This window comes from Perissodus microlepis, chromosome 18 (genome assembly GCF_051167445.1).
Source record: "Perissodus microlepis isolate ML-2025 ecotype Zambia chromosome 18, ASM5116744v1, whole genome shotgun sequence".
In the NCBI taxonomy this organism is placed as follows: Eukaryota; Metazoa; Chordata; class Actinopteri; order Cichliformes; family Cichlidae; genus Perissodus; species Perissodus microlepis.
The window spans coordinates 12,773,378-12,799,561 of NC_140478.1; the positions used below are offsets into that span (position 1 = coordinate 12,773,378).

Genomic DNA, 26,184 nt, shown 5'->3' on the forward strand with positions numbered 1-26,184 from the left:
GAGCTCACAACCATTAACGACCACCGACAACCGGGAACCCTCCTCCGGTAAGCATCACAGTGTCTAGTGACACACACACACGCACACACACAGCCGGGGAAGATGGTCGCGGTGCAGACGTCCCCTAATTCGTCCCCATCGGCGGAGTGGATCTGCTGCCTGGATAAAAGGTGGGTGAAAGCACTACATGACCCAGTGCCACGCCGCGCATCCCCACACAGCAACGATTGTGTCGTCTCTGCCCTCTTTCATTCATCCGCGTCAACGTGATTAATCGGAACCGGTGATCGCTGCGTGTGCAGTGTGTGACTGTGCAATAATAACGTGATACGCCTCATTTTGTGTTAGTATATTATCGCTGTCATTTCACTAAATAGACACCACTTGTCGCCCAGTTGTACAGACTGCAGTGCATAACAACACACACCGTTTTTTTTTTAATCCCTGTTTTTGTATCTCCGGTCAAAAAGGCGTTGGTGGCTTCGAGGTTCACTGTGGTGTCTCTGCACTGCATGGCTGATGACGAGACGCACATGGTTTATCTCTGCCTGCTTGAATCAAATAGCCATACATTTTTAAAATACAACTGTGGCGTGTATGCTAGTGATTTGAATAAAATACTAGAGGCCAGCCAGCGCAGGCAGTGTATTGTTTTTTTTCTCTCCTCCTCCCGTTTATCTCACAGTGCTGCATGAGGCTACGTTAGTCTGGGCTGACTGAACAGATTAGAATAACCGAACATCCAATTCACAGTTTGTCTATCAACAGCTCAACAATCCAAAAGCTGCAGCGATTAGAAAATCGTTTAGTCCACACTGTGCCTGCCCAATTAACAGTAAAGCTCCCTTACTGTGCTGAAAAAGCTCAGGGAGAGGGCTCGAATAAATAAACACGATGAAGAGCAGCACTACAGTAATTACTCTAGATCATAGGCAGTGACATATATGACATGCACAGCACAGCTCACACACACACACCCACCCACACACCTATCTGACACATCCTCACATTACCAATGGCAACCTGAAGCAACCATCTTGTCTCCTAATCCTCACCTGGAATAAAACTGAGTGGATAAATGCAACTATTAGTCACTGATAAGGGTATTGACAACACGGCATTATACTTTTTAACCAGTTTAACTATTAATTAGTCCTTGGGTTATTTTGGCGAGTAATTGATCGGAATATAAATTGTCAGAAATTAGTGAGAAAAGCCTCGTAGCTTTCCAGAAGCCCAGTTGGCATCTTCAGATTTACAGTGTAAAAATCAATGAGTTGTTACCATAAAAAACACATTACCACCAATAGTCAACTCGAGATGCTGGCGCCTTTAAAATCTCTGAACATTCTTGCTTACATATATTTTACAATCTGTAATAATTTAGAAATTGTTTAAGTTCCAGATTGCTTCAGTTTTAGTTGCACATATTTTGAACAATTTGCTCAAAGTAGCTTATGCTTTTGTAAAAATTCAAAGGGTGGTGTGATCTTTGCTGTGGTCTGGTGAGCAAGTGGGGAATGTGATTGGTTGCAGACTTACAGCCACTCCCTATTTAAGAGGGCTTCTCTTTGGCATAAGCCATTAGCTTGGTGGTCTAGCACAGAAACACTGCAAATAAATTTGGTTTAAGTTTAACGATTGTGTTCTGTTTGCAGCTTTGATTGAGTGTGTCCTTCTCCTGTTCATATTATCTCATAAAATAAACGTGCAAAATGTTGTTGTTTTTTTCTGTTTAAGTCAGTGCTGAAAACATCTACCGAAATTAAGGCTAGAATAATTATGTTGGAAACTTAAAGTCACCAGTATGCAGTATTAGCTGGATGTTCATAAAGACTCTGCAGGATCTTACTGTAGAGCACTCAGTGCTTTTAAGCTATCCACCTCTTATTCAATCAATATCCAGGAGTGTGTGTATGCGTGTTTGGGAGCTTTCATCTATGCTAACTGTTGATGTGAGCAAGTGAGGAGTGAGAGGCAGAGAGGGGAGGAAGGTGAAAGAAAGACAGAGGTTAAGATACGACTGTCTGTAATATATCTGTCCGAAGACATTTATTGCCAGTGGCTGTGAAGTATGTGGGATAAGATCTTATTTGCTTTGTTTTCTGTTGACCCAGGAGTTAAATAGATGGTACACTCAACGTACACACAGCACCAAGCCAGATCCAAGTTTATATTTAATGCCTTTTTTATTGCAGGAAAATATTTTTGTCTAGCACTAGGGTGACATATCAAAGTAGTAAGTCTTAGCAAAAGCAATTCCTCATAGGTGAAAAGTATAAGTGTGCGTATTATGTAGGTTAATTTGCAAATCTTGCAAAACTTGTTGAGTCATTTCTAACTCTAATTGGTCATTTGAATGCAAAGTGAGCTGGGTTTATGCTGCTCAGTGATTTAACACCATCTCTGGTTGTTAGTGGTGATGCAGATGAGTGTCAGAAGAGGTTCTTGTATACAATCACATAATGTGTGTTGCAGTAACGTATTAATCCACCAGGCGAATAAATCTGTTTGTTTTGAATCTGTGTGGCACTTTGACAGGCTGCCACAAATCAACCTCTGATTTATTTGTCTGTGAACAGTGAATTTTTCCAGATGGTTGTTTCAAGAAACAATCTGCATGATCTTCTGCTGTCTCTTGGTTTTTGTCTTCAGTGTGTCACGCCGGTCGATTTGTTAATCCTTGTTTGTGTGTGTGCGTATTCGCACACGCCATAATTTGTGCTTGAAAGCTGAGCTCTCTGCTGACACGAAGACTGGGGGAGGGAGAGGGGAAGGCTGACAAAAGGAAGAGGTCGAGGAAGAGAGGAGACATGAAGGGACAGTGATAGAAGGTGAACAACTCTCAGGTCATATTCTTCTCTCACCAGCGGGGGAGGCAGATTCCTCCCGACAGGAAGCGAGTGAGCAAGCACAGGTTAGTGGACAAAAGGGAAAGGGCGAAGACTTAACCAGGGGACGATAACTGACACAGCCGAACAGTTTTACTATAGACGCATATGTGAAGGGTGGTGTTTGTATTACCCATTCAACCCTGCAGAGTTCACCTCCCTGTCTCTCCCTGTCTGTCGTAGTGTGTGGGAGCCCACCTGTCTCAACCATTAACCCAGCCTAGTCTGGGATATGACACCCTGTTGAAGCACCAAGGGCCAATACACGAGCTTTAGGTGGATGAGTCAGAGACCAAAAAAAAAGAAAGAAAGAATGTGAGAGGGGAAAAAAAGACCCACCTTTAAAAGCTCTGAGCTCGTGGCTGATATGGGAATAGAAGATGGGCTGTGCAACGCGGCCTTTGATCTGTTTTTATTGTGGCAAACCCTTCCAGGTACACGGTACAGGTACATTTCATTGCTTCGTGACACACGTGCTCGGCATTTATTACCATACGTACCTACATGTGAGTAAAGTGGGAGTCACTCTTGCCTTTGAGCTTGCGGAGCAGACGTAAAGGGATAAATAGGGCGTTTGGTATGTGTAAGTGGTGGCACTAAATGCACCAGGAATCTGTGCTTCTAGTGAAAAGGAGAAAAATGGGTTGCATTTGTCCCTTTCAGTCTTGGCTGTCATGTTCTAAAACCGGGCAAGTCTTGAAAGAGGAAGAAGAGAAAAGTAGATGGTGATTAGAGAAAGGTTTAGAAGAAGCAGACAGAAAGGAGCGAGGGCTGGGAGTGAGGGAAGAGGAAGGAGATGAAGCAGAAGAGGGGACTGAGAGGCTCTCATCTGTGAAGGAAGAGTCCACAGTGCATTAGCTATTCTGTATGAACACACACATATATGCACACACAGACACTTACACACACACGTGCAAAGATGAGTCACTATCAGGAAAGAAGGGGAAAATAAGTGAATGAATGGTGCTAAGTGCAGTGTGTTACTCTGAGACATTTTTGGCTTGGTATTTTTGCACCACCACGTCTCAGAACAGACTGTTTAAGCTCGCAGATCAAACTTCTGTGTGTGTGCGTGCGTGCAGTCTCTTGTGTGTGCCTGCTTAGATGTCCAACAATGACTTAGTTGTGTGTGTGTGTGCTCAGATTTAAGCGCATTAGAAAAAGCAGCAGTACAAATGAGATCTTACATCAACAGCCTGTGGGGGGCCTGAGCTGAGAGAAACTGTGCCTGCAGCTCTTCACTGTTATCACTAAGACACCAGGCAGAACAATGACAGCGTGCTCTCGCACAAATATTCATAGATAATATTATAACAATAGAGCAGCCTTCTTACTTAAAGGGCAATATCGCTGCTTTCTCACGGTTTAGTCCATTGACTGATAATTGCAACTGTCTAACATGACTGCTAGTGAAAGCATACTGCAGGATTTTGATTGATTTGCTATCATTCAGGCTGAAATAGACCTGAATAAGATAGATAATCCATCACGCCGAACAAGTTACATCATGCCAATTATCCAAACGTTGATTCTGTTCATCTGGACGTAGCGTTTTCTGGGAGAAACGTTTCGTCACTCATCCAAGTGACTTCTTCAGTCTCAGTTTGGATATTTATTTTCCTGGATGATTGAGAATGCATCAAGACGTTTTAACCCAATCATGCCAATTGTTTCTTGCATAACCCCTTATACACCTTTTTAATGCCTCGTGTGGGTTTAATGGTGGCTCTTCCTCTGCGCAGGCCTGCGGAGCGCTCGGGAGAGGACGTGGATATTATTCTGACCCGACTAAGAGAGGTCAAAGCCTTCCAGAGGTTCCCACCTCCGCTCCTACTGCAGATCTGTGCCTGTGCCTTTTATGAATGCCTGGAGAAAGGCATCACGTGTACGTACACGCACACACACACGCACAATCACAAACCCACAATACTGACAGGAATGTAAAATGATGTCTTTGATGCTGTCGAGTTTAGTCAGGCTCTAAAGGATTGGAGGAAATCATCATACAGTATATAATATACCTTTTTGTCTCCTAAGGAGAGAGTGCAGTAAGACTTACGATGCACTGGAATGCAAAAATGTGCCTAACCTTCTTCAATGCCTGTTTTTAACTAATTTGTGCAATACTATTAATATTATTAATTGTTCCTTGTATTTGCTTTTACTTTTGCTTATGTTGCCTCATCCTCTGTGATTTAGTTCAACTGTGTATCATTTTCCCTAGCTCTCTCCACTTCCCTGATACCACTATATAAGTATAAGTATACTATAAGTATACGATATACTTACAGGAGTAAGTATATACAGTGGTATCCTCCCATTACTCTGTTCCTCTTGCCCTATTGTTTCCTGGATCCAGTCTGTTTTACATGTTTTCCTTTTGGACTTCATGCTTTGTCTTTTTGATTTTTCTGCAAGCAGTGGATTTTAAATCAATCAGCCAATATGTGATTGAAGCACAGCTTTAATTCAGTGGGTTTAACAAAAATATTGTGTCAGCTGTTTAGGAATTACAGACGTTTTTTATTCACAGTCCCCCGTTTTCAGAGGCTCAAAATTAATTGGACAGTCCACTGAAAAGCAGTTTCATGGCCAAGTAGGGCTTGTTCATGTAATTTCATGAGAAATTAAACAGACATAATATCTGGATTTGATTAAAAGTCTTGAATTTGCATTTTATAGCTTTTCACATTCATTTTAAATATGAAGCCCAAAGAGATGTCAGTGTCAGTGAGGGAGGCCATCATTAGGTTTATTTTGTTTTGCTTTGTCTGTCAGAGTGATAGAAAAAACTTTAGGGGTAGCCGAAGTACTAATGTGGTGTATTCTTAAAAAGGAGGACTGCAACGACCAGCTCAGGATACCGAGAGGCCTAAAAGACCACAGAGGGCAATTAAAATGGATTATGATAGAAGTATTTCTATGGTTAAAGCCTCTGTTATACTTCCTGCGTCCATGAGTCTGAGAGAGTCCAAGTGATTTAAGTAAATTTCATCATCAGAAGATGAGCGCAAGGGTCCGTGTATGCATCCTGCCTGTTTTTTGTGACTGGGTCTCCAGCTGCCTGTGTCTGTATTCACAATGGATTATAATCAAGGCTTATGAAAAACAACTTCTAGCCAAGTCAAGGACACTCCTGAGGAATAGGTGTATCATCTAAAAAATGTTAGGGCATGGGTACATAAGGCTGACAGTGGAACTGGGTCACTATAGTGTTTATCAATGGTGAGACTGCTGATAGATGATAGAAGCAGCAGGATGACCTGTGAAGCGTACATGGCCGCACTCTCTGCTCAGATTTAGAAAAATGCTGCAAAACTGACCCGACAGTGCAAATAGATAATGAAACAAAACATACTGCAGAAGCAACCCAAGAGTTTCTCAAGGCAAAGAAACTGGATATTCTTCACGGGCCAGGTTAGTCACATGATCTCAACACAACAGCGCATGCTTTACAGTTGCTGGAGACTTTTAAGTCATAGAGAGAGCCACAAACAAGCAGCAACAGAAGGTGGTTGCAGCAAAGACCTAAGCAGAGCATTGAAGGGAGGAAATACAGCATTTGGTGACATCCATGGATTGTAGACTTCACACAGTCACTGACTGCAAAGGATTTTCATCCAAGTGTTAAAAACAATCCTTGGGTTTAAAATCCTGTTAGTTTGTCCAATTAATTCTATATAAGTCTATGAAATTGGGGGATTATAAATAAAAATGTCTTTTTACCGTTAATGCAAATTAAAGCTGAGAGTCTGCACTTCAGTCACACCACGATTGATTGATTTAAGATTGACTGCAGTGACGTAGAGAAGCAAAACTGCAAAAATTGTGTCTTTGTCCAACAAATTGTGGACCTATATCCAATATACTACTTATAGTAGTGTAATTTAATGATCACAAAATCAAGACAATATTTAATGTAGCTACTTTAACACCAGCGTTTTGTCAGCGTTTTGCTTATTTGAACTCAAGTCAATTTATTTTCAGTTAAAGATAAAAATATTTAAAACACTTTCCTTTATAGGTGCATTTATAACCTTTTCAAACACATTTCAGTTTATTGCAAATATATTTATTATCAATTTATCATTGTATCAAAACCTTTTTGGCTGATGTCTCTTTCAGCAGTGATTGTGGTTCATCATCAGATGGCAGGGCATGTTTTTATGAGTGCTTTTGTCTTAGTGACGTTTTTCATCAGCTCTCAATGTGGTTTAACGTATTTTACTATACGCAGTGTTTCGACAGGGAGACATTGGCACCAGCTGGTATGCAGTCCTTTCTGGCTCCCTGGATGTCAAAGTGTCAGAAACCGCTAACCACCAGGTGAGAGTCACATTGAGAAACATACATGAATAATGACTTGGATGCTTTTGGATTGGTAATGTTACTTTCATGGTTGATATTTCCCAGTGCTCTCATATATTTTCTATCAAACAAGATCCTTTTTAAGGGGCTTCTACTCTGTCCTGTATGTTTGAGAGCTGAATTTGTTTGACTCTTTAGCCTCCATTTGTGCCTCCCTTCCTAAATATACCAGAGCGAAACTGCCACTGAGAAATTTGGCTTCCTCCTTACTTTAAACCCTCGCTGTGAGAGCGTGGAAATAGAGTTATACTATACATGTAGTGGGGAAGAATGACACGTGGGAGGAGAAGGAGAGAGGATTTGCTTCGAAAGAAAGACGGCGATAAGAAGCTCCTCTATTGTGAGTCGTCCTTTTCATGTATGTAGCCCTAAAGTGAAATTGGTGGCCTACTTTCTGTGGCTATATTTGAAATGTCAGTTTGGACAGCTGAAAAGGTTTCCATAGCAAGCAGTGTATTTGCTTGAACCACTAAGCAGTGAATATGCGTGCATTGCTTCCCTCTAGCCTGCCCAATTATATACAGCACCGAGAGATGTTTGTCTTACAGTAAACAGCAGTTGCTCATATTTGGATTTATTTGCATTCATTTGCACATATTAATCCGTCTGCTTTCCATGTCTGTCCGAGTTCATTAAAATAACCTAATGCACATTGCTTGTAGCTACTGCTGTATAATTTCACTGCTTTGTAGCAGCATTCACTATGCTGCTACAAAGCATGTTTGCTCAATAACAAATGCTCGTCTGTTATAGAAACACAGTAACTAAAAGTTGTCATGTCTGTGTGCAGGATGCAGTCACAATCTGCACACTGGGGATTGGGACAGCCTTTGGGGAGTCGATCCTGGACAACACGCCGCGCCACGCTACCATTGTCAGCAGAGAGACCAGCGAGCTGCTCCGGATCGAACAGAGGGAGTTTAAGACTCTCTGGGAGGTGTGACATGAGATGAAACTTCATTATTCTGCATGAACTCCATTGTGGAAAGAGCTTTGCTTTTGAGACTTTTATTGTAATTGTGCTTTTAACCACAAGAGGGCTGTCCACCATTACGGTGCCTTTTTGCACATCTATTAGTTGCACACTTCGGGTAACTTGACAGTGATTTATTTAAAGTGAGAACAGTGAGAAAAATCTAAAGTTAGATTTAAATCTAGTTAAATGATTCCTTTTTTATTTCTTTTAATTGGATTCACATTTCCTACTTGGAAAAATAAAGGTATTCTCAGATTTCCTTTAGCCTATAAGTTAATAACAAAATATTTTAATTCTGAGAAATATTAAAACGATGATTTTATGGACATTTTAAATGCAATTTAATGTTGTTAAGCTGCTGTAGAGAGGTTCATCTGTTTGAATTGGTACAATTTTTTAATGTATATGCATAATAGTTTTGGTTTCTTACACTAAAAAACTATAAAACTATATAAAAGTAACTATAAAGTTCCAAAAATGCCATTACATTTTCTGTTTAGGCAGGTTACACAGATTCCTGCAATAACAAAGCCGCAAACAAAAGGACGTACTGGAATTCAGTGATCTGTATCTGCATGTCTGAACTACAGTTTTCTGCCTCGGATGAACTGTCACATTTCTCCAGTGAGGCAGCCATCAAAACAAAAAGCCCAAGGACAATTCTTTTAAGAAACCAGAAGATGCTTACGAAGTTTTCAGAGTATGTTTTCCCTTAAAAAGTGATTTATGCAGCTTGTGTGGAGTTTGCATGCTGTCCTTGTGTACTGCATGGATTCTCTCCTGACATGCTGGCTTCCTACCACAGCACATTACATGCACAGGAGGTCAAGGGATGTGAATGTGAGTGTGGTTGTCTGTCTTTGTGTCTTGGTCCAGGGTGTTTCTCCTTCTTTTGCAAAGTGACAGCTAGGATAGGCTGTAGCCATAATACCATATACTGTATATTCAGTAACTAAATAATGAGTGGTAATGTAATAATATATGCAATCTTATTTTACACTCTCATCTAAGCTGAGTATTCATAAACATATTTAAACATGAAAAGATCATACACAAGAAGCTATACACTAGGCAAGGGAAATAATATTGATATTACTGTGCAAAAGTCTTGAGCCACTCCTTATTTATTTATTTATGTAAGGAGCCAGATTTTTTTTCAATTGTTAAATTGAGACTTTCTGAAGTTCTTTGAACGTTTTTTCTTTGGCTATTGGCTGCTTTTTTTTTTTTTTAATTCACTCTCAGTCCAGTCCTTTTACTATTTCCATGTTTTTTTTCTTTGTTTGTTAAGAATAAGAATCAAGTACATGAAGTATTAAAAAAGTAGCGAACTCAATGAATGAATCAGTGTTGTGTCAAAATACAACTTAGCAAAGAATCTATTTTAAATGCTATGTTTGGGCAAATAGCAAAAATTAGCATTAGCATTTTTGCGCCAATAAAGTGACTCCCATGAGGTATTAGCTGAAATCTTGGTAGATCTTAGCCTGGTGGGAAATTTGTCCTTAAGAAATTTTGAGGAAACTGGACAAGTGGAGGACTAAAGAAGAAGTGGAAGGCTTAAACTATAGATATGTTATATTATAGTAAAGTCATGTCCTTAAGAACAAATATGTCAAAAACTTGGCGCAGGACCAGAGAGATGCTTCAGACCCTTCAGCTGAGTTATCTGCAGCTTCATCAGAAATGATCTAAGAGAAGGAGAAGGTAAGTCAAGAAGTTATTCTTCAGGAAGGGAAACAGGAAAATTAAGCTGAAGTATGCCAACTTACAGAAGAACATGGTGGAGGCTCTGGCATTGTTTTGGGGCTGCATTTCAGCCAGTGGTGTGGGGATCTTGTCAGCACTGATGGAATTATTAAAACTGAAAAGAATCATCAGATTTCAATGCAACAGCAATAGCAAGTAATAGATTTGGTAATACCAGATATTGACTTTCGATCTCATTATAGTACTGTGCAAAAGTTTTAGGCATGTGTGGGAAAAAAAAAGCTGTAAACAAAGAATGCTTTCAGAAATATGAATGATTGTTTATTGGCCCCAAATGTATTCTGCAGCAGAACGACGACCCCGAAACAGACAGCCGAAGTCATTATCAAGTATCTTCAGCGTAAAGATGAACAAAAAGTACTGAAAGTGATGGTTTGTTGTTTGATGTGTGTGTGCGTGTGGCATTTTATTGTGTGACCCTCCTGCGTCAGCTTTGTGTGCTTTATAAATAAAATAAAAATATGATTTGATAACAAATGATGTAAAAGCTCACAGTCAGTTGCAAAAAGTTACTATATCGCACAACCTACTAGTATGAACACTCACACAGCCTTGCCCCGAGAGATTTGGCTTTGTAGTAGATGCCTCTCCGTGGGCCTCCTTGTTGGAGTTACAAGCTCCATTCACTGTTTCTCTCTGAGAGAGGAAGTCGTGGCAGAGCTGGGCAGCACTTCACTGTAACCTCACAATGAAAGACTGTGTGGTCTGAGCTGCTGTTTGGTCTGACAGGTGGTTATTTTGTATTGCAGAATCCAGAATCTTTCCGACCCACACTACGGTTCTCATCTCCATACAGTGATTGTGAGAAAACAGTAGTTTTTTTGATGGTTCTTATTTTTAATGAAATTGCAGGTAATTGACAGTTTGGTTATAAAAAAATAACTATTTTCTGTCTGGTGTTTTTTCTTTCTCAATTGTTTTGGCTTTTAAATCGGATTTTAGGACCCCTCTCGCAAACAATTTTATCGATCACATTGTTTTGATTTATCTGGTCTAAAAAAATAAAAAAGACTTTTCCCCGTGTGACCGTGGATGAATTGAAATTCAATTTACTCAAATGTGATTCCTCCATTTTGTGCTACAGGAACACATGAGACCTAGATAAGACAATAATTGGTTATTAAAGCGATGTGTACCATCGTATTATTCAGCTCGTAGAGTGTGTGTCCGTGTGTGAGTGCACTCTGTCTCCCTCTCGACTGTCTATTTTAAGGACAGTGGACATAAAACAGAAAACATTGCCTGAGGTTGTTGTCTTTTGTTTGTTTTGTTTTTTTCCTAATCTTATCTCCAAAATATGGCTCTCTGTGTTTTATGTGTGTGCCCGTGTGCAAAGACTAATTTGTGTGCGTGTGCTTGTGGTGGAGACTAAAAAGCTACAGGATGTGTTTGATGAAAGGATGAAAGAAAAAAGCGCTGCTCCATAATTCTAGTAAAATTGAGATCAAAAAAGTGTTTGAATGGGAAATAGCCTACAGACATGTTTTTATATGTAACAATTACTGCTAATAATTAGCTGGTCTGGACTGTGGTTACTTCATTTCTCTTTTCTGATTTATTCCTGTGTCCCTTTTCACCTGCTCTACATTTCTAATGCCAGCTTCCCCTCTCTTCTATTGGCCACGTTTCTTTTGTTAGCCTCCTTCCTTTCCTCCTCCTCTTCAACACTACTTCTGCCTTTCCCTTCTTTGACTACTAACCCCTTTTCCTACACTAGAGTAGCTCAGTAATACAGAGACTCGAATCACCCTGGTAACCTGTGAGAGAAAGTGGCTTGGTTCCTGGCGTGATCGCAGTGAGAGAGGGTGAGTGAGACGGAGGCAGACAGTGGGGCGACTGTGTGAGTGGAAGGGAGGAAGAGAGAGGGGAGAAAAAAAAGGAAGAGAGCAGCTTGTTTTGAGCAGGATGCTATCCGGTGGCGTGTGTGTGAGTTGTAAAGGAGCAGAGGGCAGCTCTCTGGGGTTTCAGTCCCTTCAGTATTAAGCAGCTGAGTGTGTTAACTCAGGTGAGTCGGACTCCTTGACTTTAACTGTGTCTAGTGTGTAGTGTGCATAATCTTTGCTTGTATGTTTTTTCCTGTTGTTGTCTTTTTACAGAATGAAACTCCCTGGAATCACCTTTGTGCATTTTTTAGTATTGACATGAAGTGTTTTAGCTTCACTAGCTTCTGGATCGAGTGTGTGCAAGAAAAACACGGATAGGGGAGCGTTTGTGTCTTTAGGTCAAACAGATGCTCTCTCTGTTTCTCTTCCAGCGTGTGTGTGTGTATTTCTGGCAGTTGTCAGAAAGCACGGGTTGCTTGATAATGACCTTGCAGAAGAGCAGTGGCACATTCAGACACAAAAGCTCTGGCTCTGTGTGTTTCATAGTCTTTGCTGCAGAAATGTACAACTGTAAGAACAGCATCTGCACACATCAAAGCAGTCTAACCCTTGTTTAAATGTTGTGTGTGTGTGTGTGTGTGTGTGTGTGTGTGTGTGTGTGTGTGTATTATATAATGTTGTTCTGCATGTAAATGATCTTGGTTGTACAAAGGGCTTTGTTTTGAGGGGCGCTTTTGTGTTCAAGCAACATTGTGCCCTTTAGAGAGAGAGAGATGGAACAGGAATGGGTTTTGATGTTTAAAAGATGTTGGTGCTTTATAGATGATACCCTGCTAGAGGTGTTTTCAAGACTGATGTGGCCTCTGATGTGTGTTGCTTTTTAGAAGTATCGTCAGAGCCTGGCTGCACTGTTGGCCCCTCCTTATGGAGCCATGGAGAGTGGATCCAACAATGACAGTGAGTAGATGCACAAGTGGACACACGGGAATAGAAAAAGACACTCTGGGTGTTGCTTAAATGTTTATTCAATGAACGTTTTTACGCGTACAAACATATTGCAAGTAATAAATTGGAAATGTGCAGCAGATGCACAAAAAAAGATGGAGACTTCTGTATGATGACTAAAAACAGGAAGCAGGTCTTTTCCTTCCCAGCCTGTTAAAAGGATGGATGAGTCTATATTGTGTATATGTAAATATAAAATTGTTATGTTTCTTTTTTTCTAGTTGATATACAGTACTTTTTTGCTTTTGGGAAGCAGAGCATCCTGTTGTGCTTTAGCATTAATCTTTTTTTTCTCCTCAGGACTCACAGACAAAGACAACATGAATTCAGACTCTGCAAACAAAGCTCACAACAAGGTAAATGTTTCCTCCTGATTACATTTTCAACCTAAATGAAGTTCTTAGATTAGTTTACTGTAACTAAAAAATGAGAAACAGACCCAGCCTTAAGTTACAGAAAGCATGACTTAACAAAACTCTAGATCATCATAACCTGACTAAAAAACCCACTTTTGTCACTGCTTGTCAAAATATCTCTAAGCAGAAGTTTCTAGACAAATTTAGAACTGTGCAAAAATCAGCTGAGCAGCAGTTGTGTATTTTATAATGTTTGAAGCAATGCTATTAATGTATTTTGAACTTAAATATTTTTCAGGTTAAAACCTTTATACATTTTTTTCCATTTTCCCAGTTTTCAAGCCACTGTTTGCAACTTGAAGGGTAGATACATAAAAACCTGATTGTGATCATAATTGAAATTAAAAAGATGCAGTTCATTCAAATACGTAAGTAAAATAAGTAAAAATAAGTAAAAATAAGTAATCATTACATCAGCTCAATATTTTGTTTTTGTTAACATCCGAAACTGAAAGTAACTTGAATATTTCTTGGAAACATGTCGTAAACCGGGCCACGGGGGTCATAAAATCGAGCTGTTTTTAACGCTGCATACTTTCATGTTTGTGAATGAACCAGAGTGCCAGAATGAATTTTGGAAGTGCGTGTATTTTCTGAGTAGAGACCGATGATGACTCACAGCTGTGATGCTCTGTAGTTATGCTAATGTTAGATAATGCATGCACACAGAAGAAAGATCCCATCTGCCCAATTAAAATGCCTTCCTTTGTTGTTTTCAGAAGCAGATGTGTATGTGTATGTGTGTGTGTACACACATCTGTCATTTTCCCTGCTGTCTATGCAGGTGCGGCCTATAAAGGATGTGTCTGCTTGTATGTGCTGTGTGTTTTGATACAGTTTTACTGTTTGAGTGATCCATAGTATACGTGAGCAGCATTCAGAATCTGCCCATGTACACATTCACATATCGCTGTAAGAAAAAAATTGTGAATTATTTGGAAGTTTTTGCATTGATTAAACATAAAACCTGAGCTGATCTTTGTCTAAATCATGATTATAGACACGCAATATAAGCAAAGTGATGTCAGACATTTTTTGCACAAACAACAAGGCTACTGAATTCTAAGTGCTACTTGTTCTGTGCTACTCAAAATCACATTCTCAATTAATGAGATTTTAACTGTGAAGCATGGCGGAGGGAGCATCATGTTAGAGCCTAATTTGCCAGCTGGACGCTTGGTCGGCTTGCCGTCATTGAGGGGAACAAGAAGGAATTAAAAATGTTATTACTAAAAGTTTTACACGAGAATGTGAGGGCGGTAGGCCATGACATGACACTACAATGTGCAGTCAACCATTTTTTAAATTTCTTTTATTTAATAGAAAAAAGAACATTGTACTCATAAATATATTTGATCAGTGTGTGATTATGTCCACAAACAGATGCATTGTCATAAAATTAGAATTAAATCATTAAAAATACATAAAGGTGGGCAATGGTTTGTGGAAGCCGCCATGTTGCCCAGCTATCCTGAATACAGTGGCCAAGATGGACATCGCCATCCTGAATAATTGCATTTTATACACATATACATATACATACGTAGCACACCAAAGGTAGAGGAAAAGAGAAGTCGTAGGCGTTGTGTCATAGAGTTGTGTATGATTAAATAGGGAGGGGTAAGAAACCAGAAGTCAGTTAACAGAAATCTGCAATCTATTGACATCTATTGGTGATATTTTAAACACTCTAACTTTAAGGTTGAGTACTGCAACAATACAATGTACCAAAATACAAAGGTAAGTCAACATCAGAGTGCTTTAACAAGAGGAGAATTTATCTGTTGGAATACTCGTGTTCTGATCTTAAGCAAACTGAGATTTTGTGGCTGTTTAACCAAAATGTCCCATAAATATCGATGAGCAAGAGCAGTTTTATGGGCGCGAGGCTCCAAAATGACTCTTCATCACCGTGCAGAAGCTACAGGAAACATCAGATGGTTATTGTTGCTGCTAAACAAGTTACTAAATTCATTTCATTTCCTGGCCTGCACTGTGAGTGACTACTCAGTGTATCCAATAAAGAAACAACTGTGGATTCTTACTTGAGTCAGATTGCGATCGGACCACAATCCTGGATAAATAATGGTTCCCAAACTTCTTCTTGCCAACACACACCACTTAAAGCTTGACCAACAAAATTAACAATCAACCTGATGGATTCTATCGCAGCCTATTTTACAAAAAAATCTCAATCTAGTCAGTCAGAGATTTAGATGGACTAGATGAAGTCACCTAAGCCGATGTCCCTGTGTTCTGCAGATCCCCTCAGAGAAGCTGCAGAGAGCTGGAAAGGTTCTCCGCAACGCCATCCTGTCCAGAGCCCCTCACATGATTCGAGACAGGAAGTATCACCTGAAGACATACAGGTATGTGGGTCTGCAGTTCTGTTTGTATTTCTGAAAAATGATGTGCTTGCAAGTGCTTGGGGAAGCTTTCTGTGGATGTGGTGTTGATTTACAGAAAATTACATTAAGTATTTTTAAACCTCCCCACAGTAAATATACAGTAAACAGTGTGTTTACATGTGTATTGCAGACAGTGCTGTGTAGGCACAGAGCTGGTGGACTGGCTGGTGCTGCAGAGCGCCTGTGTGCTCACTCGCTCCCATGCTGTCGGGATGTGGCAGGCACTACTAGAAGAAGGGGTGCTAAATCATGGTAATACTTAAGTCTGATGTTTCTCATCATGCATATCTTTGGGTTCATTTCTTTCCGTGAGTCATCTTAACATACTAAGTCAATTCCCAAACCTCAAAGCAGCTGAAAAGCTGGGAGACGTTATTCACACTCCACGCGTAACTTATCATTTAGAGCGTAAATTAGAATAAAGTGTTATTGAAACTTTGAATTGCAAATTAGTTTTAGACTAGAGCCAGTGTGTCTCCATTTGGCTCTGCGCTGGAATGTGAGTTTTGAATCTAAACATCAGTCATCAGGGAGGGTTTCTCTTTGAATGCTAGAGTAAGAATTAATGAGTTTCCAAGCATGAATATAACATATAAATTGAATCCAATCTCAAAGTCCTTCACTTCAAAGAACATGGCTGAAATGTTCTGAGATGAGAAAACAGTTCATCTGCATGCACGCTCGTTTATACTGATGCTTTGACTGTGTGTGCTTCTCTGCTCTTCAGTGGACCAGGAGCTCGGTTTCTATGACAAATACCTCTTCTACCGTTTTCTTGACGATGAGGAGGAGGACACACCGTTACCTAGCGAGGAGGAGAAGAGGGAAAGTGAGGAAGAGCTGCCGGAGACCATCCTCTTTCTTGCCCAGATTGGCCCCGATGCACTGCTGCGCATGATCCTCAGGAAATCGTCAGTATTGTTATTTACTCTTGAAATGCAGATTCAAAATACATTAAAAGCAACAATATCTGGCAATATATTGTTGCTTTTTATCCAATAATTAACATTCCCCTCCGATACCAGAGTGCTGAAGTGTTCGCTAATTGAACCCAGTCATATCCAGTCATACCAACATTCTTCATATAAAGTACTAAGCATGTGAAAGAATAGGCAAAGATCATCTGTCATAAGTAACTTTATTGATGTGCATGCATGAAGTCTTTGTGGTGACTGCATTGTGACTCGCTCCTTTGTGTCTGCAGGCCTGGTCAGAGAACAGGCGATGACCTAGAGATCATCTATGACGAGCTGCTTCACATCAAGGCCTTAGCTCACCTCTCCAACACTGTGAGTTAGCTGGTGTGCCACTCTTTTACATGCAGTGTACAAGATGCCAAGAACATTGTTAATGCATCAGAACCCCACATCATGATCTTTTTATGTTTAAAAATGGAAGAAGAAGAAGCTGTTATACTATTTATCTCGACAGTGTGGTGCTCAGTCTGTCCTGTGCTCGCAGGCGTTTTCCATGCGCAGAATTAATTAAATGTGTACTGGCTCCAGAAGTACTTTTGTTGTTCTTTTTTTTCGTTTATGCAATCACATTACTGCCACGTGGGAATGTGTATTATACCATTAATAGGTCTGTAATAACTACAGAGATTATGAAGGTGTATTTTTATTTGGCGACAGTAATTTACCTACTTTCAGGTCACTTTTTAATAACCTTTAAAAACCTTGATCTGGGCATCTTCTTGTTTAGTTTCCATTTTTGTCTGCAGGGCAGCAAAATCCAAGAGTTTTGAAGCAGTTTGTTTTGGTTTGCAGGTGAAGAGGGAACTGGCGAGTGTGGTGATCTTTGAGTCACATGCAAAAGCTGGAACTGTGTGTGAGTCTTCTTCTGTCACAGAATACATTTTTCCTTCTGTAAAAAGGTCTTTCAGCCTGTCAGACAGTGCCGGTCCCCTGTGAGGACAAGTTGAGGCAACTGAACTGAACCATCCATTTTAAAAGGGGGATCTAAGATTACTCCAGACAAAGTATTTATAGAACAGCGCAAAAAAAGTTGCATAGATCAGTTTTTAAATTTCCATTAGTGCTATTGATTGCAGTGCAGTCTTCATGTGTATCTATCTTTTAGCAGCTGGAGCATGCTTATAGAAACAGCCATCAGTGGATTACTCAGTAACACTTTATAATTCGGCCTGTGACTATTTGTCCTGTAATTAAATGGAATTTCGATGCATTTTATTTGAAATCACAATATAATTAAATTTACTTACAGATACTTAAAGGTAGGTTTACTAGAATAAGGAGGTGAGAAATAAATATACTGTAATTAAATTTAAGTAATGTATAAGTAACTTTATGTAGTGCATGAGTAGTTTTAAAATGTTCTTAAAATTGTGTTAATATTACTTACAGTAATTTACAGCTATCTTGCTGTTTTGTTCAGCAAGGTTAATAAGGTACTGCTCGACAGTTTGCATATATAGAGAACACAGAGATTTTTTTCTTTTCTTTTTACTGTGAATAAAGAGTCAGTGATAATGTGGTGCTTGCAGCCAATTTTAAACTGAAGCTAAATATAACCTACTCCTGACCAGGTTATGTGTTCAGCAGATGTTACCACGGTGATCTAACCACATAAAAAGAGAGCTACCTTCATGATAGCTAACCCATTAGCCTCACCCTGTGCTACACCCCTGTAGAGAAAATTATATATTCTAAAAGGGACGTCTAGATTTAACAATTGTGTTTGTGACTTGAGTTCTGACTCTAAGAGGGGAAACATGCCTCACAATTTGAAAAACTTCAGGTGTACAGAATGTGTGTGCGAGGACTAATATGTGTTTGTTTTCATTACCTTTCAGTGTTTAACCAAGGAGAAGAAGGCACATCATGGTACATCATCCTGAAGGGCTCCGTTAATGTGGTTATCTATGGAAAGGTGTGTGGGTGCGCTTGAAAGGCTTCCATCCATCTACCTGCTTATGTTCTTTAGTTTGATACTTTAATGTTGTTCTAGTTTTCTGCTTCATTTGATGATATTCAGTCTGAATGTAATGGAGCAAAATATGTAGCTCATCAGATCTGCAAAGAGCCGAGCCGTTTTGTGCTCCCTGTAGGTCTGGGAAACACCAGCAGTGAGTTTGGCAAACTGTGCATAGCTCATCGTGACTCATCACTGTGATTAACTGGCTTAGGGGATTGTACTCATACACCACACAACCGGTGTACAGACAAATACGCTGCACGCGGATTGATCACGCATGTACAGAATACAAAGATGATTCAGAAAGTTACTCGTCCTTCCTGATATTTTTCTTCAGATCTTAAGCTTGTAAACTGAACACGTGTCTGAGCAAGTTGTGTGTTCATCTGTGTGTGTCAGGGTGTGGTGTGTACACTTCACGGGGGTGATGACTTTGGAAAGTTGGCCCTGGTTACAGATTCACCTCGGGCTGCATCCATCGTCCTGAGAGAGGACAACTGTCACTTCCTGCGTGTGGATAAGGAAGACTTCAACAGGATACTCAGGGTAGGCAGACAGTTATCCCTGATCTGATCGAAGATCTGTGAAGAAAAAATGGTGGAAACGTTTAGTTATTAAAGCCAGCATCTGCTTGCCTCCTTCCCAATGACTATGAATAAAGAACTGATGCAAGGCAGTGGTACACATGTGTATTTATTTCACATAGCAACCCTTTGTTGAAAAATGTGTCTGTATTATCAGGATCTGAAAATAGGGGAGGGAAAATATGCATCATCCTCTGAAGCTGTGTAAAGCAATAATGTCTCATAATGCTTTAATCGCTCATGACGCCGCCGCCCCTGTGATGTTTGTCTCCCTCCTCTGACAGATGAATGGTACTGCACTCAATTTGAACTATTCTATTCCGCAGGATGTGGAAGCTAACACGGTGCGTTTGAAAGAGCACGATCACCCTGTGCTGGTGTTAGAAAAGAGTCCTCGAGCCTCCACACTGGGAAACATAAAGTATGTGTTTGGGTGTATACACACTGTACCTAAAAGTACTTTAAAACTGTGTTTGCAGTATATGTGTATTTCTCTCTATTTTATTAAAAATGTTTGGGTTTTTTATGTGATCCTTGGTGACCTTGGCAGGTACACTGTGATATCAGGAACTCCAGAGAAGATTCTTGAGCACTTCTTGGAGACGATGAGGATGGACATACATCACAGTGACCCAGGTAGCAGAGCTGAATGATCAGAATAATTTGGGATCATATGCTGTCAGGATAGTATATTGCAGGATACTCATAAACTATAGCATAAATTATGAATTATTGAAGAGTGTCTTTTATTAAAAAAAATGTTACTAGTGTGAACTTTAAAACAAGAAATTGATAATTCAGTATTTTCTTTACTATAAAACGCGATATTAAATAGGATATTCTGCTGTGGTTTGAAAAGGTTTGCTGCTAAAAACAGCATTAAAACAAGTTTCAGGGGTTTACATGAGTCTGGGTTAGACTCTGGATTAGTACTATCTACTGACAGGATGAATGCATTAAAGATTAAATATCTGCTCATTTCTTGCTACTGACTCTGCTTCTTCCCGTGTGTCAGACCCAGCAGTGGATGATTTTGTCCTCATGCACTGTGTCTTCATGCCCAACAGCCAGCTGTGCCCTCTGCTCCTGTCACAATATCCTTTTTGTCTTTAAATTCTTTATTTCCTTCCTGCTGTATCTAAACTGTGCGTTTCAAAAAAAATAAAAACAAACAGGTCTCATGTCGGGTACATAACCCTGGTTTTCTTCACGGTTTGCTGCGTAATGTAACAACACTTCCGGCGCCATTTTTAGATTGTGAAACATCAGTTTCTGCTTGTGGAAGTGCTGAAACAGCAGTTGAGCAGCTGTTCCCTTCACACCTTAGTAACAAGTTGTAATCCCAGTTGCACAGGTATTTCTTCCCTAAGCTGTTGTAATGTAAGTTTAGCACTGTGCAGTTAACGCAATACATCCCATGCTTTATTCATTTTTTTAACATAATGAATGATCTCAAAACTCACTTTATTTTAACTAAAGCTGCTTGAAAGGTACATTTTTAATTGAGGATAAATGGAGACATAGATGTAGGTATGCATATACCTGTGTTTATTTACTTTAATGGTTCAATGCTTTTCTATTTACCTTTAACCTTGTGCGCACGTACCATGTGACATCGCCGCCTGGCTCTGAACAGGAGAGGTTGGAGTATGCACTCAACAGTAAAAGAAGAGCCCTGATTATGACCCTGCGCTGGGCAAACGCACATACCTACCTGCTACAAGAGGAACCTGCTGCGATCTTTTTCCTGGAGGTGAGCACATTGAGCCTTTCAAATGTAGGAAATCACACAGATCCTCTGCATAGTCTGAGTGGTTCTTCCTCTCTGTCTCCGTAGGAGTTGTATGGAAGTCTATCCAATGACTCCCGGATGCTGAGAGCTTTGAAAGATTTGGTACCTGACCTGGAGAAAGTCGTCAAATTGCAGTATGTTTCTGTGGGCTGAACATTTATTGTCATTGCTTTATGCACACGACAAATTCATTGTATCACTTTTAATTTTTTTCTTTAGCTCCGAAGAGGCCAAAGCAACAAAAAAGGTACATCTGTTATATAACTTTCGATACAATTTTACAGTCCACTTCACATGTCGGCTTCATCCGTAGTTATCTGGATGCTGTCATATAATTTATTCAACAGAAGACCCTAATACGACAGTTCAGCAACGGAGAGGAAAGGCTGCAGAAGAAACAGCCAATTAGAAATCAAGATGACAGTAAGTTCTGTGCATTTGTGATTTATGTATTTTTTTTCTTACTCATATTGAACCTGAAGGAAAAAGACATTTTGACAGCAGTTTGCCAAGTTTCCTTGGAATGTGCTATTTAAAGTGGATTTCCCCATTTTCATAAGACAGATTAGATAAGAATATTCCCTTACCCTGCCTGTCATCCTGTCACTTGTGTTTGCACAAAAGGTGTGACAAAATCTTACGGATAGGCTGGCAGCATAGATCCACAACACGATTATTTAACTGTCATTCATGTGTGTGACAGCTGGCTGAGGCAGACAAAGACCCCAGTCATCACTCTAACAGAGATCCAAGGGCTAACTTTTAAAAAAATATAAACTTTTGATTTGATTGAAATGAGCCGGCTTTCATATTTGAATAATTCAGTCTGTGACTACAAAAAGGCAAAACCTTCAGTGAGCTTTGTGAGCTTCCTGTTTCTTCATCTTGGAAGCAGCTCTTTGTCATCACAGATCAGGAGCTGTCACATACCATATCACTGTATTAATTTCACGTGTGCGTGTGCAGTCCTATTGAAGGTGTACTGCAGCGATCACACCTACACTACAATCAGGATTCCCGTGGCGGCGACGGGACGAGAAGTGATCAGTGCCGTGACGGACAAGCTCGGCACTACCGATGAGCTCCTGCTGGTCCACCTCAGCTCTGCGGGTGGTAAGAAAACAGATAATCTTAAACGTGGAGAGGCGTTAACTTGCAGCATCGTCTACTCGTAGATTATCTTGTGTACCTTTTTAATAATTTGCACGTGATGGTGTCTTATGTGGCTGTGAAAGCGAATCTGTCCCGATTTTTGTTACAGAAAAACAAATCTTGAAGCCGAATGATGTATCGGTGTTTTCTACTTTGAGCATCAATGGGAGATTATTTGCCTGTCCTCGAGAGCAGCTCAACAGTCTAGTAAGAGAGTAATGTTATGAACTATGCTGTTATTAAACTGCATTACCACCTTGAATTAAATCTTTTTGCAAATATATATAGAGGATACAAGAAATGCACTTAGTACTTAGTAAAAAGTGGCCACGAAGCAAGAAGATATTAGTTTTATATGCTGAGGGAAAACAATGAAACTGTGTTGGTTTTTGTGCGCTTCAAGACTCCTCTTCCAGACCAGGAAGGGCCCACTGCAGGCTCCATGTCAACTTTTGAGCTGATGAGCTCCAAGGACTTGGCTTATCAAATGACGATGTTTGACTGGGAGCTCTTCAGCTGTGTTCATGAGGTATCCTGCTCACCTTTGTGTACATTAAGTGTCGCAAAGACTTTTGTTTTAGAGTCAGAGTCAATTCATTTTCAGCAGTTTTGCTTTTTCACAGACTGTTGTTAAACCGGCAGGATCTCTCACCTCTCAACCTGCTCTTCTTCTTGTTTCCCCTGTCTTCTTCCACAGCATGAGCTGCTCTACCACACGTTTGGATGCCAAAGTTTTAAACGAACCACGGCTAATCTAGACTTGTTCCTGAGGAGGTTCAACCAGGTCCAGCTGTGGGTCGTCACTGAAGTCTGCCTCTGCGGACAGCTCAGCAAGAGAGTCCAGCTCCTCAAGAAGTTCATCAAGATAGCGGCACAGTGAGTAGGATGTGACTGTTAATGGGACGCACATCACTAAGTGAAATATTTCTAGCTAACAGTAGAGGAAGCTGAGCTGGATGTTGTTGGTTTTCACTTTGGATTCTGCTTGTGTGTGTCTGTCTGCAGCTGTCGAGAATTTAAGAACCTCAATTCATTCTTTGCCATCATCATGGGGATGAGCAACCCTGCTGTGAGCAGACTGAGCCAGACGTGGGAGGTAAACTTTATTGAAAAACTGAATAATCCGTGAACAGTTATGCTGTGAACCAGATCTGCATGTTGCTGTTGCTTAAATCCTCGATTCACTGAGATGCCATCTGCTTTTCCTGACAGAAACTTCCCACCAAGTTTAAGAAGTTCTATGCTGAGTTTGAGAACATGATGGTGAGTTTCAGTTTCAGGTCTATTGAAATTCATTGTGCATAAACTTTTAGCTGTATTCAACCTTCTTCTGGAAATATTTTTTTTCTTTGTAAATGTCTCTGGTTTTCAGTGATGAGTATTACAAACAAAATTAGGTTCAAACCTGTTGTCTTGGTGACAGATGCACAAAATAATGGAGGGAAAATCAATTGCTTGGCTGATCACTCACCAGCCATTTCATTAGGTACACCTTACTAATACCAGGTTGGACAACCTTTTGCCTTCAGAAAGGCTTTCATTCTTTTTGCCACAGATTCAACAAGATGCTGAAAACATTCCTCAGAGGTTTTGGTCCATATTGATATGACAGCAACACACAGAAGATTTGTACGCTTCACATCCATGATGTGAATCTCCCCTTCCACCACATCCCAAAGGTGCTCCATTGCACTAAGATCTGGGGAATCTGGAAATCATTTTTCCAGTTTCATCATTTGAGCTTTCTGATGTGATTTGGTATCCCTGCTGGAAGCAGTCGTCCCTTTAAGTGGTCATAAAAGGATATACATTGTCAGAAACAGTATTCATGTATGCTGTGACATTTAAATGATGCTCAGTTGGTGTTAAGGAGCCCAAAGTAAATATTCAGCACACCTTACATCACTACCAACAGCCCGAACCGCTGATATAAAGTAGGAAGGATTCATGATTTTATGTTTTTTATGCTGAATTCTGACTAGCATCCTAGAAGTCCTAGAAGGAAGTTTGTGCAGTTTGTGAAATACTCAGATGAGCCTGTATGGCACCATCAACTATACTACTGTATCACTTAAATAACTCTTCTTCCTCATTCTGATTCTTGGTTTCAATTTCAGCAAGTTGTCTTGACCATGTTATCATGCCTAAATCATGAAGTTGCTGCCATGTGATTGACCAATCAGATATTTGCTTCAATGGGCAGTTAAAAGGCATACCTAATAAGTGGCTGGTGGCATAACAGTATGTGTTTTAAAGAAAAAAACTTGATCTATAAATGTATCTAACACCAGAAACTTGTTTGGCAATAGGACCCATCAAGGAACCACCGGTCCTACCGACTTACTGTTACCAAACTGGAACCACCGATTATCCCCTTTGTGCCACTTCTTCTAAAAGGTATGACTCAGTACAGGGCTTTACAGGGCTTTAGGAAGTACTTGAAGATGGACGATTTGGGTTGTGCTTCATTTTAACCTATTTCTTTACAGATATGACATTTACACATGAGGGCAACAAGACATTCATTGACAACATGGTCAATTTTGAGAAAATGGTGAGTTCCTTTTCACAGAAAGAAGAGAGAGCATGTTTTATGCATGCAGTTTTCTTAGTGCCGTGTTGTTCTTCATTCATGTTTGCACAGTATCTAAAGCCGTTTTCTGTTTGTTCCATCAGCGTATTATAGCAAACACAATTCGACAAGTGAGACACTGTAGAAGCCAGCCATTCAGTAAGTCTGCTTATTATTCATGAGCACACTTTTATCCTCTAATCTGTTGGCCTTGCAGACAGACTATAAACAATCTTTCCCGTCAAATTTTTTTTGTCTGCTTTATCTCTGCCTAATGTTAGATCCTGACATTTGTCAGCCGAACAAGAATCAAGCGGAGGTCCGGGGTTACGTTAGGAAGCTCTGCGTGATTGACAACCAGAGGGCGCTGACGCAGCTCTCCTACCGGCTGGAGCCTCGGCGGACATGAGCTCCAGATCCTCCACCACGACGCCTTCTCTGTGATGTTAGCATAAAAAAACTATATAAAATAAATCAACACAACAGTAGCAAATCGCAGCATTCAGTGACTTTAGTGTTATTATGGACTATTAAGGACTGTGCCGTGAAAAGCCACTTCTCCCTGAACAAACAGAAGCCGTTCAGCTGCTCTCTTGTCGCCGTGTCTCAGTCAACAGGCTGAGGGTTCATATCGTACTAATTATTACTGTTTGGGACCTGTTAGATAGAACTGTAATGTATAGAACTTGAATCAATATCCTGCATGACTGAAATTCGTAGACCTTGTGTTCTATACAGTGGATTTCTATCAGAGTGTCCTGTAATGTCGTGCTACCCCAAATGAGCCCTAGTTTACAATAAAGTACTGTACCTGCCTGTAGAGCAAATCGTTCTATCCTGATGATCCCACTCATAGACGCACAACAGGAAACCCCACAAACTGTAGTGATCGAGACTCTTTGTTTACCCTGGTCAATATTAAATCTCAAAGAGCATACTTACTTTATAATCTAAATAAGTCTATAAGGACCTTTGAAAATCTGTAGGATTTGATGTCCTTTAGGTAAATATCAGTGTCCATTAATTAGTTAGACACTTTAAACCTACTTAACAGAGTATTAGTCGGATTAAATCCTTAATGGTATTACCGGCAGTGTTCAAATGGGTCACTGTAGTATTTATTGTGAGTTTTATTTGGAATTAGGGTGCAGCCAAGCGTATAAACCATCCCGGATATGTTCTGCTGTCAGTTGCAATGTCTTAGATTTGGACCGACTGCAGCTACAGAGTCTAACTTACACTTTGAGGGGAAAATCTTGTCATCTCTACCAGTTGTGTTCAATCCATGTAATTTTATTTTTGTATATGTGCGTGTAGATTTTGAGTGCGTTCTTTACAAGTGTCATTAATTTTGCTTTGATCTCAGGAGCTTTTGCTGTGCTGGTGTGTGTTGAGAACTGCAGCGAGGCTGCCTTTTCCCAAAGCAGCCTCTAACTGTACTCTGTGTAGTCTGCCTTGTAAATAAAAATAGGTAATTTAACAGTTCTAAT

The 26,184-nt window shown here is 40.1% G+C and overlaps 1 protein-coding gene across 2 annotated transcripts; it reads left to right on the forward strand.

Annotated features, from left to right (window-relative positions):
- Window positions 1–26,179, forward strand: LOC146367450 (rap guanine nucleotide exchange factor 4-like). Of its 2 annotated transcripts, XM_084911307.1 has the most exons (30): window positions 1–170; window positions 4,634–4,776; window positions 7,129–7,217; window positions 8,050–8,196; window positions 12,713–12,785; window positions 13,134–13,189; window positions 15,512–15,618; window positions 15,788–15,909; window positions 16,385–16,568; window positions 16,862–16,946; window positions 17,427–17,487; window positions 18,473–18,549; window positions 18,994–19,140; window positions 19,505–19,599; window positions 19,729–19,814; window positions 20,194–20,272; window positions 20,781–20,931; window positions 21,016–21,104; window positions 21,190–21,217; window positions 21,318–21,393; window positions 21,937–22,083; window positions 22,232–22,329; window positions 22,526–22,651; window positions 22,820–22,998; window positions 23,128–23,218; window positions 23,335–23,385; window positions 24,432–24,519; window positions 24,612–24,676; window positions 24,799–24,853; window positions 24,976–26,179. In XM_084911307.1, the coding sequence occupies exons 1-30, from the start codon at window positions 103–105 to the stop codon at window positions 25,101–25,103; spliced, it is 2,991 nt and encodes a 996-aa protein (XP_084767433.1). In that variant the 5' UTR covers window positions 1–102; the 3' UTR covers window positions 25,104–26,179. The 2 variants fall into 2 exon arrangements, with proteins under 2 accessions (XP_084767433.1, XP_084767434.1); XM_084911308.1 differs by lacking the exons at window positions 1–170; window positions 4,634–4,776; window positions 7,129–7,217; window positions 8,050–8,196 and adding an exon at window positions 11,280–12,010.
- The last annotated feature ends 5 nt before the right edge of the window (window positions 26,180–26,184 follow it).

What these genes read in the sequence shown, in the direction of transcription:
- LOC146367450 (XM_084911307.1), top strand. Translation starts at nt 103, where the DNA reads ATGGTCGCGGTGCAGACGTCCCCTAATTCGTCCCCATCGGCGGAGTGG. An exon ending in ATGTGGTTATCTATGGAAAG is followed by an intron (nt 18,550 to 18,993) that starts GTGTGTGGGTGC and finishes TGTGTGTGTCAG; the next exon opens with GGTGTGGTGTGTACACTTCA. An exon ending in GAGAAAGTCGTCAAATTGCA is followed by an intron (nt 21,105 to 21,189) that starts GTATGTTTCTGT and finishes TTTTTTCTTTAG; the next exon opens with CTCCGAAGAGGCCAAAGCAA.